This window comes from Gossypium hirsutum, chromosome D02, assembly GCF_007990345.1.
Source record: "Gossypium hirsutum isolate 1008001.06 chromosome D02, Gossypium_hirsutum_v2.1, whole genome shotgun sequence".
In the NCBI taxonomy this organism is placed as follows: domain Eukaryota; kingdom Viridiplantae; phylum Streptophyta; class Magnoliopsida; order Malvales; family Malvaceae; genus Gossypium; species Gossypium hirsutum.
Window position 1 is genome coordinate 59,848,128 of NC_053438.1, and position 13,331 is coordinate 59,861,458.

General features: G+C 32.9%; 1 protein-coding gene across 3 annotated transcripts; it reads left to right on the top strand.

Annotated features, from left to right (window-relative positions):
* The first annotated feature begins 1,201 nt into the window (after positions 1 to 1,201).
* Positions 1,202 to 6,952, top strand: LOC107909709 (uncharacterized). 3 transcript variants are annotated; one of them, XM_041088910.1, is made up of 16 exons: positions 1,205 to 1,405; positions 1,789 to 1,893; positions 2,791 to 2,949; positions 3,080 to 3,191; positions 3,301 to 3,438; positions 4,145 to 4,249; positions 4,912 to 4,995; positions 5,236 to 5,351; positions 5,485 to 5,586; positions 5,668 to 5,781; positions 5,872 to 5,928; positions 6,028 to 6,094; positions 6,195 to 6,248; positions 6,398 to 6,472; positions 6,543 to 6,578; positions 6,707 to 6,952. In XM_041088910.1, the coding sequence occupies exons 3-16, from the start codon at positions 2,930 to 2,932 to the stop codon at positions 6,803 to 6,805; spliced, it is 1,179 nt and encodes a 392-aa protein (XP_040944844.1). In that variant the 5' UTR covers positions 1,205 to 1,405; positions 1,789 to 1,893; positions 2,791 to 2,929; the 3' UTR covers positions 6,806 to 6,952. The 3 variants fall into 3 exon arrangements, with proteins under 3 accessions (XP_040944843.1, XP_040944844.1, XP_040944842.1); XM_041088908.1 differs by lacking the exon at positions 1,205 to 1,405 and adding an exon at positions 1,422 to 1,676; XM_041088909.1 differs by having other exon boundaries at positions 1,202 to 1,893.
* Positions 6,953 to 13,331: the final 6,379 nt, after the last annotated feature.

The following is a 13,331-nucleotide window of genomic DNA, read 5'->3' on the forward strand; positions in this document are numbered from 1 at the left end:
TCATTTCTTCCTCTTTTGTAGCGCAGACAAAGAAATTGGCTTTTGCAAGGACTTTTGAAGCATGCTCTCACGGTGGACAATGGGGAATTATCCAACCACCAGCATCCCTCATTTTGACATGTTTTTATGTAGAAAGAAAAGAAAAGGAAATAAGATGTTACCTTGAAGAAAATCTCGATCAAGCCTGTTTATAGGAAATGTTAAGATTGTGAGTTTAGGGTTTCTAAAACCCCCTTTTAAATAAATTTCTCTTCCTAGCGTTTTGACGATTCAAATGATGAGGAACACCAACGGTTAGATACAAACGGACGTGATCCACCCGTACACGTGGCAAAGTTAACATCATGTCCCAATAGTTGCTGCGTATTCAACAAGGCTATATAAATGCGAAGTGATGGCTCTAAGGAGCGCCATTTTACAACCCTCCTTAGACCTACTAAGGGGGACTAGATTGTTATGTACTTATAATCACCAAGCTGAGAACCAGATAAGGTCCAGGTCGCCCACCTGTGACCCGGAAGTTTGCAATGGGAGCTTGTAGTCTCAGTTCGCACATGCCACGAGGTGCTTGCAAAGGGAGCTCGTTGTCTCAACTCACATATACCCAAGGAGTTTGCATGTGGGGGCCACGAAGTCTAGCAGACAGCCTAGAATAGTACATGTGTCCTGCATGCATAGAATCTACTAAAAACGTCAAATTCCATGAACAGTAATCATGTATATAAATATTTGATTTTTCCCTTTAATGAGACACAACGAAAAATTACTTAACAAAAATAAATTATTTACTATGACATCAGTGATTCAATCAATAGTAAAAGAGAGTGTTTATTTGATGTTTTGAGTTCAAATTTTATTATACCTATATATATTTGGAATTTATTTGTTATTTATTATTTACCATTTAAAAAACTTCAATAAAGTGCTTTTACTTTGTTTTTCTTTGGAATTTATTTATTATTTACTATTTTCATAATCGAGACCTATGAAAATTAAAAAAAAAAGGGCTCTAGATTTAAGTCTAATAAAAACGGAATGAAATTTCAAATTTGATTTAAGAGTCCGGCGTAAATGCAATACTTAAAAGTATTATTGACCATTTAAAAAACTTTAATAAAGTGCTTTTATTGATTAAAAAATTGAACATGAATTATAGTTTTTGATTTATTTATTTTAGGCACATGCGTAACTTTTTTCATTTGTTCCTTCACACGCTTTTATTCCGATTGTACCTACACCCAAAACAAAAATGAGAAGAGTAATTTTAAGACGGTTAAGAAAATTAGTTGGCAGGAAATCTAGGAAGTTTCAGTTGGGGGCTCGAAATTTGAATGTCAAAACCCTCCCCCATTACACCTGTCCATTCACCCATTCATCTAATATATATGTTTAACTTCGTTCCAGGGTACTATTTACATATTAACTACATTTTTCTTTTAAATATTTATATAGCGAAAAAATAAGAACCCAAATTCTAATTTCAATCTCTGCTCATCAAAACTTAAAAACAGTAGAATCATTTTTCTCTCTTTTTCCTTCATTTGCTCTGTTACTTTCCCCAGATTTTATAAAATCTTACGATTTCTTTTCATCTACCAAAAAAGTAGTACAGAAAAAAAGGATAGAATTCTTTTCTTTTTCTTTTTTTTTTCCCGGGAAACTGAAATCAGTTTCAGGTCTTTTTTCCTTCACGTTTTCTATTTTTTTTTCTGTTAGTAAGGCAATCAAGAAGTTCGTTCTTTCAATTCTCGAGAGAGAAGCATAAACTTATTTCTTGCATATTTTCAGTTGAAGAGGAGAAGGTGATTTTTCTCGTGATTTAGAGCCATTTTAAATACAGTTTCAGTTTCCATCAGATCCTTTTCAGTTCTTCTCAATTATCTTTCCATTCAGGTAAGTAAATATTTGTAATTTCTTTTCTTTTATTTAGCTTAGTTTTCCGTTTATTTCTCGAGGAAATTCATCGTCTCACCTGCAGCCTATACAAGCATTCAATTATTTTAAACCTTTCTAATTAGATTTTGAATCTTTGATTCGTTATTTTAGTGTATCCGTTTTTCGCTCGTACTTGTTTTCTTTCTTTTCTTTTTTATCTGGTTAATGAATTTTATTTATTGTTTGAAATTTTTTGGACCAAAAAAAAGTAATAGGAAAGGAGTTGAATCTGAGATTTTTAAAGGAATCAAACCTGATTTTAAGCAAACTTTGAGGTCAGGTTTATGTTTTTGGTCATTTTGTTCAGTATTATATTTCAACCTAAGCAAGGCACGGTTATGCTATTAACTAAAATAAAATAAAATCTCGGTATTGCAGTTTTTTAATTCTAGAATTGTAGGATATTAGTTTAAAACAAGAAGGGAAAGACACATGTCTACTTGATTATGGAGTTAATAGAATTTATGATAGGAATTTCTCTGGTTTTGTGATTGTCCGGCGACCGTGATCTTTTGTCCAGGGGATAGCACATGGTTGTTTGCTTTGTTGCGTTACTATTTGAGGGTTATGTGAAAGAGGTTCTTAGACGCTTCTTATGGGGATTCTTGCATCTTTTTACAATATAATAAGATCCTTGGGTTAAGTGTTAAAGGCCGGCCTAATTAGCTTGTGTTTTCCTGTCTGCATAAACTGGTAAAATTGATTCAACTAGGATATCAGCTTGGACTTAGGTGCCATTCCCATGAAGTTGCTGTTTGAATCTCAGTTCTTGTTAGTGTGCATCTTGGTTTCTTTTAACTGTAACTATTGTTTTGCTTCATCATTTTAGTTTTAATAAAAAAATTTGTTATTCAGGTCCTTTTGCTGAGGGTCTCTCTTTGTTTCATGGAGAATGGGCAACTGAATGCCTGCTAATTAATGCTCAAAGGCTCTTGCAATCTGAATTGCCCATAGTTTGTTGTGAATATACAATTCAGACGAATTTTTAAATAGAATGGGGATCTTTACACGCAGGTGCATGACTTATGGCGCCTTTTTAATTAAAAAGAATAAACTTCATATTGTGTCTAATTGTGTATATCTATAGAAAATGTTACTTAGATGTGGAAGTTATTTAACTTTTATTCCATCTTGGTGACTGCAGTACGGTTAGTAGAAAGCCAAATGAGAGCATGAGGCTTATTGTGACAACATTTGTTGGAGTAGTTTTTGGCTTCTTAATTGGATTATCTTTCCCAAAATTGTCATTAACAAAGGTAGGCTAACCATTTCCCCCTTTTAATTTCATTTTCATTATTATGCATCTAGCAATAATTATCTTTCTCATCTGCGTAATGGAACTTTTGTGCTGTCTGAATTTGGCAGTTCAATATATCATCTGGCATTCTTACGACCATTGATATCAAATACACCGAATATACCAACTCAGTCCCCTCAGGCTCAACTCCTTTGCAGCATCCAATTGATAATAATAGAAGCTCTGCTAATGCCACATCAAAGAAGGTATTTCTACTGGATCTGGAGATACAGGTTCATTGAACCAAATCTCTTAATGCTTAGCGTTAGTAAATAAAATTTGTGGAATAAGGTTCTGGATAGTTTTTCGCAGCAGTTTTCAGGTATCTTCGGGTGATTATCGTCCTGTAAAGTTTCAATACCTGACTGGTCTTTTCTCGTATTACCTGTTTACCAAAATTTTGGTATTTGAGGGGACAGTAGAATTCATTGGATAGTTTTCTTCATGACATTTTGTATTCTTTGAAGTTTTAAAGAGAGAGTGGGAGTTTTTCCTCGGGGAAACAAGGATAGTGTGGTTCACATGCCATTCAAGCTCCTGAATGTAGGAGCATTTTCTGTTCCATTTATGCAAAAATAAACCTGATAGTTCCTATGGTAATACATATATGCCTTGGTTTACCTCTAGAATACATCCATTCGAAAACTGAATAAACACTATTTTGAAAAAAAAATTGGCACCTATTGCTTGTTCTTAGCCCAGCATGTTTCAATACTTGAATGAACATGTGCATTTATCATCTATATTTATATGCAATTTCTCGCATAACCAGATGCATCACTGAATTCATCTCTTACTATCACCATGTTCCTAAATGATGTGATTTTTATGTTTGATGATTTTGTAGGACCTGAATTATATAGTGCTACTCTAATATGCCAAGTTCTTATGCTTCCTTTATGACTGATGCAGATTTGGGTCCCATCAAATCCTCGAGGTGCGGAAAGACTACCACCTGGAATTGTTAAAGCTGAATCAGACTTATACTTACGCAGATTGTGGGGCAAGCCGAATGAGGTGTGTTTACTTGAACCCTGAATTCCTTTCAACTTTCTAATGCACACATGAATAAGTTTATCTCTGGTCTGTAAAGATAAATTGCTTTGGTTTAGACCGAATAAGTTTTAGAAATGATATATCACTTCTAAAACTTTTGGAAACATCTCTTATTACAAAACCTACCGGGTATATGCTAAATTCTAACTGAAACAACTGAATAAATGTGGAATTGTTGAATGTTTGTTACATAATAAAGGGAAGGGGTTGGGGTGGTGGAGGGGAATAGTAGTGATGTATTTTGGTATCTTAGCCAATAGCCAGTGAACTTGGATATATGAAATTACTCACTCTCATATAGCCTGGAAAGAAGGAAATGGGGATTACTTAATTAACGTCAAGGAAGCAAGAGTTTCGGTGCTATGGGGTGAAATAAGATCTGCATCTTTTGTTCCTAAAGCATAAAACCTTTTCAAATGCCTAATACATTTCAGGATCTCAGAAACGCAGATTTTAGTGTCCGAGAGGTTGTTTGCATTGTTAATCTCCATTCACTTGATAATAACTATTATTATTTGTACCAGTCCATAGATTTAACGAAGAACTAAATATGATAAGAATAAAACATACTGTTGCCTTTTCTTTTCCTCTGGTTTCGGTTTTGACAATATTGGCATCTGCAGGACTTGACCAGCCCGCCAAAGTATCTTGTCACATTTACTGTTGGCTATAATCAACGAAAGAATATTGATGCTGCAGTTAAAAAGGTATCATTGTCTTTATATATTTGTGTGTGTGTGTGTGTGTGTGCGCACCTATGAATCTGTCTGCGTTAAGTATGCATGAGTTTGTGCCTGAGTGCCTGTGTGAACATACATCCTCATGCACATCTTCTTGGAGTCATTTCTGGAAGATAGGTAGGATGCTTAGGTGGGGATGGCATTTTCTGATGCTCATGTGATTGTGTGGTGCACATTGCATGTTTTGACTAAACGTGCTTCCAACAGTTTTCAGGGAATTTTACCATCCTTCTCTTTCATTACGATGGTCAAACAACTGAATGGGATGAGTTTGAGTGGTCAAAGCAGGCAATACATGTGAGTGTTCGGAGGCAGACTAAATGGTAAGTAGTTAATTTAGATTTTCAAATTCAAGTCCTTTTGCTGGCAGGATTGGATGCAATTACTGGTTATTATTGGATTGTTTAATGATTTTAAAGATTTAACTGTCATATATATATATATATATTTACCTAGGTGGTATGCCAAGAGGTTTTTGCACCCTGACATCGTGGCTCCATATGACTACATATTCATCTGGGATGAGGACTTGGGGGTTGAGCATTTCAATGCGGAAGAGTTAGTATTGGACAAACAAATTGTTTGTTTAACCTGTTTCCTTTAAAATGAATATTTTTTTAAAATAGTTTCACTTTTCAGATACATCAAACTGGTGAGGAAGCACGGACTAGAGATTTCACAGCCTGGTTTGGAACCGAATAAAGGGTTAACCTGGCAAATGACAAAGAGGAGAGGAGATCGTGAAGTTCACAAGTAAGAAACAGTTAGGCCCCGGAATCATTGAAGTTGGATCAATTCATTGAATGATAGAATAACTTTTTTCGTTTTTGAATTTTGGTTCAGGGAAACAGAGGAGAAACCGGGTTGGTGCAATCATCCACATGTTCCTCCTTGTGCAGCGTATGTATAGCTTTGAGCATTGTCGTTTTAATATATCATGCCTTAAATCTCCGTAGATTTTGTAGAAATTAAGTATTCTTTTCTCTTTTGTGAATGTAGGTTTGTGGAGATAATGGCTCCTGTTTTCTCACGTGACGCATGGCGGTGTGTATGGCATATGATTCAGGTATTGGAGGTTGTTTTTAGCTTGTTCATTTTAACAGTGCTGTTTTCCCCATTGTTTTCTTGGCATATTCACTCTATTCTTTTTGTTGGATAACTTGTAGAATGACTTAGTCCATGGTTGGGGTCTTGATTTTGCCCTCAGAAAATGTGTAGAGGTTAGCATCCTATTGTTTCTGTCTCTATCGCTTTATATTGTTATGTCCTTTAATCTCTCCTTGTTTTCCCCAAACATACTTCTAGAAAAGATCTCTTTGTTCATTACTGGATTACTATTCACTAAGTGGGATATATCTCTTGAAAACAGCCCGCCCATGAGAAGATCGGCGTTGTAGATGCTCAGTGGATTGTTCATCAATCTGTTCCCTCTCTTGGGAACCAGGTACTGAGAGCTTTCCCCCTGTCCTCCACTTTTCCTTTCATAATAAACACTTACAATTTGCTTTTGGTAGGGAGAGTCACAAAACGGGAAGGCGCCATGGCAAGGGGTATGCACTATTGCTGTCTTACATTTTTCCATCAATTAAAAGTTAAATTTTGTTAGTTGTCATTTTAAGTTACTTTTATGCAAAAGTGTGGGTGATAATCACTATATTGGACTGGATGCCATTGGCAGGTAAGGGAGAGATGTAAAAAGGAATGGACTATATTCCAAACGCGGTTTTCAAGGGCGGAAAGGTCGTACTATAAGGCGATAAATTCAACTTCTCATTAGGTACAGCCATTACTTGAAAACCTGACCTAGATTCATTATTAGATCTTCCTCCCCTACTTATTTTCTTTCCTATTCTCAAAAAATCTGTAGATGAGAACATTATATTTGTACCCATTGTTTACTAAATAATCATATGTTTTTGGTCAATTCCTTTTCTTATTCCAAACTTTGCGTACATTAGCAATTTCGGCCCTCCAATCAAGGATGGAATAATAGGATAGGCGGAACAATTTGAATTTATAAGAGTTTCAATCCGACTCAACTCGTTGGAGATTTTTTTTTTTTTAAAAAGCAAAATCGGGTTCGAGCCTTCAAGGTAAGTCAATCTTTTTAGTATAACTTTCGGAGTTGGGGGTAGTTTCGCATAAAATCTATACGATATGAGCTTTTTCTGTTAAAAAGGATTATTACTGTGTCTACTGTGAAGGGAATAAAAAATTATGAAATTCCAATTGTAGATTAGTTCTTATATTTCAATTATATCATTTTAAGTTTATGTACATTTTAAATTTTGAAATTTTAGTGTTGGCAGAAGCGACACTTGATTTATTGATTAAATTATTAGTGAATGATATGTAAAAATAACAAGTTGAAATTACATTGCTTTTGGTTTATAAAAGAGGAAAAAGCAGTTCACAAATTTAAATCAGTAATGAGAAAACAAAAAGATACATAAGGCGAAGCATCGATAAAGGTGTAAAAAAAATTAATCATTTGTTAATGGAAAAATAGATGTTCTGATTAACTATAAATTTGAACGCAATTTTAAAATTGTTATTGGGTAGGTACAAATGAACTTTTGACCACATTCGTAGCCTGAGTCCAATAAATTCCAACTCCTTTATGGTCCTCCAACTGAAAATATGCCAATATTGTGAAACCAGTTTACAACAATTAAATCATCACATCCTTCTTTTACCTCTCTATAGCCCTTCTCCCAAATCATCCCCAAAGTCCAGCAAACCCCACCAGCCAGCTACCTCCAGAAAAGGCTGTTGCCATGCACTAAATCAAGAAATGGAAAATTTATCCTTCATATGTGAAGTAGTTATTGAATTTGTTGTTTGCTTGGAAATGTAGTGCTCCAAGAAGTGATGCGGGGCAGGGCGTGTACATATAGGATTTTAAGAAGTGTGGATATAAAAAGGGTGACCTCACAATCACATGGCCATGGCCATGGCGGAGTAAAGGGACCATTCCTTGCTTTCCCAATATTTAAAAAAAAAAACCGAAGTTTCCAATTTCTTTTTATTCTGGGTGATGATTGAACTTCTTAGCCACTGAATACTTGGGACCTTTTCCCCTGCCCCGCTGATCCATTACTAGTTTTCCAGCGAAAATCCAACTTGTTCATACTTTATCAGATCTTAAAACGTGATGACAAAATTCATTGAACACAACAAAACCTTGGGAAGCAGATTCAGTGCTGGTTTTTATTTTATCTCAACCATCTATAGTGGTAAAGATTGTTACTTGGCGTTAACATCAAACTTATCTTATTTTTCTCTAAAAATATTATTTATGCATATTTAGTTTTTTTTATGGTGTTACTTAAAGTTATTTTACTAACTTATTTATAAAATAAAAAAATTTCGGAAAATATATAATGTTTGAATTTATGCGACTTCCTAGTAAATTAGTCTAAATTTACCTAAAGTTGAAGTCACGAATTCTTGTGAGATAAAACTATAAATTTTGTATTAAAAATTTTAAATATAATTATTAATGTAAAATAAAAGAATTACAAATTAAGTTATATATATATATTTTATATTTTTGCTCTTTGGTATTCGATACAAAAATATTTTAGGCAATGTATGAATGGTGTATGTTGATTTGATCAATTTGTCTTTCATATATTTATTTAATTGTAACTGGGAGAACTTATTATTAGTTATAAAACAGAGGCATAAATGAATGATTACACCGTTCGAAAACTTTCTTATGTCTGCGAGCTTTACTTAGAAAGTAATCCATTATAAATCAATAGGAATGAGCTGTAATTTACATTCAATTTACTCATCTCACTCATATACTTCAACATAAACCACTCTTCCATTAAAATTTTCCTTCTGAAAGCCCACTTGTAAGTTGATAAAAAAGAACAATTTACTTAGAAAGTATGCACTCAAAATAAATTCCTCAAATGAACAAGTTCAGTGATATTCTACGCATGCATTAAACCTAAATAAGCCATCTTATATATAAACATAGTGTGACCTATAAAAATAGAATTAGTTTGAATATTTGATTCTTCAAAAGCACCTTTCAAATATGTCTTCAATAAAGAGTACATTAGTAGTGATCTTCTCGACATTAAACTCCTTAAAGATCAATTGGAACTTTGATCACATTGAAAGTCTTGATACAATCTTTTTTTGGCTTGAGTCATGCACGATATGTCTGTAGTAATGAGCTGTTAAAAATCTTTAAACATAAACAATTAAAAGCTCAAACAATGTTGGTCAAAACACGCCAACCAAATAAGACAACAAGTTACAACGGATGTTTGTTGAGTTGCAATTGGCCTTTGTAACTAGCACTAATGATCTCTTCCTTTGATATTTTTGAACAAAAACATAGCATCACATCAAGCAACGTAAATACTCGACACTCCCTCTACTTCATTCATTCAACTATGAATTTTAATCATGAAATTAATTATTGATGAGCATTAACAATCAAAACTCATATTATTAAAATATTATAGTAAATGTGACTACATGTTAAGTAAAAAAACAAATTATCATCATCTGTATAAGAAAGAAAATTAGAAAGAACTTTAAAAAACTCAGCACTAACAACAGCCAACAAACCAAAAAAGTAAAAATAAAAATCCTATTGCCCTCACTCTCGCAACAACTCATTCGCCTCCTTTTTTTTTCCTAAAAAATTCTAAAGATTTTAAGTCTCTGAGCAAATAGATCCATCTATAATGAAGATCTCGAGTCCTCTAACACTAGAGAAGTTTGTTTTTGAGACAAGTTACCTTTTTTTTATTTAGATGTTCTATAAATCTAGCATGTGTAACACTTGAAACTTTAGCTGATGTTTGAGTCAGTTGCAAATGTAAATAATAATTCATGCAATCTATTTTTTATGTTTAGAGTTACAACCGATTAGACATATATAATTAGAGTTAAAATAATTTATAATTAAGGTTTAACTCTTCGTCTATTAATTATAAAGTTATTTATTCATTAAGTTAATTAGGCTAAAATGATTAAATAAAACTAATAACCCACGATCATGTTTTATTTTCATAAACCTTAAAATGCCAATGAAAAAAAAACCATTTACAACTTTAATGAACTCTGATTTCATTATTGTAAGTGAAGCTATATTATGCATAAGTCATATACCAACGCACCAACTTTCAACTTTTTATTTTGAGACACAAAGGTTTTCAATACATCAAAGTTTATAAATTATGCACACATAATTATTTAGATTTAACTAAGTCACACCATGAAAGTCAAAATTAAATTAATCCATAAATACATCTAGGATCAATTCAATTTGGATCCAATCTAATGCATCATTGTTAGTCCAAACAACCACATTTAAATCTCTATCTTCGAAGCCCATCAAATTCCGATAGCCAAGAGAAGTTTCTCCCCATTCGGGCTTACAAACAACAAAATAATTCTATCATGAGTTATTTGCTCACGTATGATTACATGGACTACGAATTATTTAAATTACCTACTAATAGAAGTTGTCTTCTAAATTAAAAACACTCCTCATAATGCAAATTAATATTAGTTTAATTTTACTTAATCATTTTGTTTAAATGATAATTCATTGTGACATTCCAACATAGAGATAATTAATGACATTTATATTTATAATAATTTTTTTATAATAATATAATGAAATTTAGATTTTGAGAAAAATAAAACCCTAACACAGAATTGTATTTGATATCAGTTAGAGCATTTTTAAGACAAAAGTTTAACTAATATATTTGAGAAAAAAGTCGTTTATTGGTAGTGTTGGTATTAGATATTGTTAGCCTGGAATTGTTTTGGAACCATGAAGAAGGATGTTCTCATTATTGGTTACAGAACCAGAGGGATTTCCTTTTGTTAGTGCATGAAATCACCTATGGATGTTGATTAATTAGAAGAGAATGGACCCAAAATCTGCCCTAAGTGGATTGCATTGGTTTCCTGATCTCAAAAGATGGTTTTTCATATTGAAATGAGTTTAGGAGTCTAGGAAAATATTTAAAACCCAAATCTATCATTTTTTAACCACAAAATCAAGAGTTCAATTTGTACAAATATGAAGATCTAATAAATACAATAGAAAAATAACTTCCTAAAGTTCATACGGTTTCCTTTTGTGAGGAAGCAAATATTTTTGGTGCAGTAATTCAAGGAAATATGGAAAATTGCAAGGAAATGGTAATTACTATATTCTTTTTTTGTTATACACAGAATAAACTCGAACTGGTGTCGACTAAAAGCTTGAACACTAATTCTTTCTCACTCCATCAGTAATTCAATAGACTTTTTGGTTTTGCAAAAACACAATTTTACCTCACGAAGATAATTTAGGGAAAAAAAAAGAAAAAGTACATCAAACCAAATTTAAGAGATCCTTCCATTATTTTCCTTCCTTCTGGCAAAGGTGAATGACAAGTTCTTTGCGAGTGAATTCAAGGCAATATGGTGTGGGATTTAGTTGGATCACAAGCTTTGTCTTGGCGCTTAAAGCCTCACACTTTGATTTCAATTGGGTGTCAGACAGATTATTAAAAGAGAGTAACATAAAAAACAATAAAGCTTGTAAAGGCACAAGTACTGCTTGATCTATATTTCACAATAATTCACTAGCAAAGCATGAGTGCAGTTATAATTATTACTGCTCTATCTATCATCAATGGAGCTTATTCATATGAATTGCTATGACTCTTGCTTCCTACTCACTTTTCTTCACATCCATGTACTCAAACGCGCGAACTTCTTGTGCTCTAACGCGATAAAGTCCTCAGCTTCTTGGTTGACATCTTCCTTAACTTCATAATTTTCACTAGTCTTCACATGCTGAGGATTATAATACTCGGATTCTATAATTTGGGCCTTTGGAATCTCAAGAGTACGCTTATCCTCATAAACATTGTTGTATCCATAATCGACATTTGAATGCCTTGGTTTGTGGTTCGATGAATACGGCATTGGCTCCGTTGTTGTAGCAGAAACCTGGTAGGCATACGAGGTATCCCCCCACCTGACCCTAGGGTGCTTGGCATGGTGTTTTGGGCTATTGTATGACATCCTATACTCACTTCTGTTTAGGGTTTTTGGTTAGAAAATTATTTTCAAAGATGCCTGATTTGTCAAACTTGTGTTGTGAGGTTGTATTTTATAATGAAATGTGACGTTGTTTTGAAGGTGAGATGGAATCTAATTCCCTTAATGTGATAAATATGAGCCAACATCGTGGACTGAATAAATTGGAAAGGAAAAAGTAATTCTCACTGCTGATAGGATGGGGAGGAATAATATACCAAACTTTTCTTATCACCTATATCTATCCGCCTTTAAAATCAAAATTGATCCATCAATTTAATTAAATTAAGTGTTATTCTGGATGGGCGTTTATCTTCAATACTATGTGTTTAAATTTTATCCGCCCATTAAAATGAACTTTAAAATTCACATCATAACTTAATTAGGTGGCAGAGTGCATATATTCTACAATTATGTTTCTGCCTCCAACTATGTTTGATGAACTTTTTGCATCTACATATTTAGTTTGTGCCAAGGGAATAAGAAACTCATGGTTTGATATTAATGTTCTTTAAAAGTAAATGAAATCCATGGCCTTAATTGCAAGTTTGAAAGTAAATATCATTCTCTAATTTCTTTTCCCTTTTTCTTCCTGCGTTTCTGTCTGATTTTTTAAAATTTTTTTTAAAAACGTGCCTGGTAAAATATTTTAAAAATTAGTAGTTTTTATAAAAATATTATGTAAAATATAAAAAAAGTTAAAAAACAATTTTCATATACCTATTATAAGAAAACAAATTTTATGATGTATTTTTAAAATAAAAATAAAAATTAAAAACAGAAAATATTTTGAAAAATCAAATGGTATTTTTTTAAAAAAATAATCTTTATATATATTTATATTTAAAAAGTTGCTATTAAAAGGAAAAAAATTGAACCCGAATTATTACTCAATAATAACTCAAAGTATATAGTTTCTCTTAAAGAATCTTGATGGTCGAACTTTTATAAAGTGGGGCAGTGAGACGGTGGGAGGACCTCCACTCTCCAGAAGCCTCTCACATCTTATTTGGACCAGCTTAAAATATATCAAGCTTTTTTTATATTATATTTGTAATACCCAATTTGTCCGGCCCAATTTTATAAAATAAATAAAACCAATAGAAAACACAAAAAACCAAAATCCAAGTGTCCATTACATTGACCCAATTTAAAAACCCAAAATTACATACCCAAAACCCACTAAACAGAGGCCCAGTGCACCTAGCCCACTAACCTAAACCTAATGA

Excerpts from the sequence above, each read along its gene's own strand:
- LOC107909709 (XM_041088909.1), top strand. The coding sequence starts at position 2,930 with ATGGGGATCTTTACACGCAG. Across the intron at positions 3,439-4,144 it reads CTAATGCCACATCAAAGAAG|ATTTGGGTCCCATCAAATCC; the intron begins GTATTTCTACTG and ends TGACTGATGCAG. Across the intron at positions 6,473-6,542 it reads TTCCCTCTCTTGGGAACCAG|GGAGAGTCACAAAACGGGAA; the intron begins GTACTGAGAGCT and ends TGCTTTTGGTAG.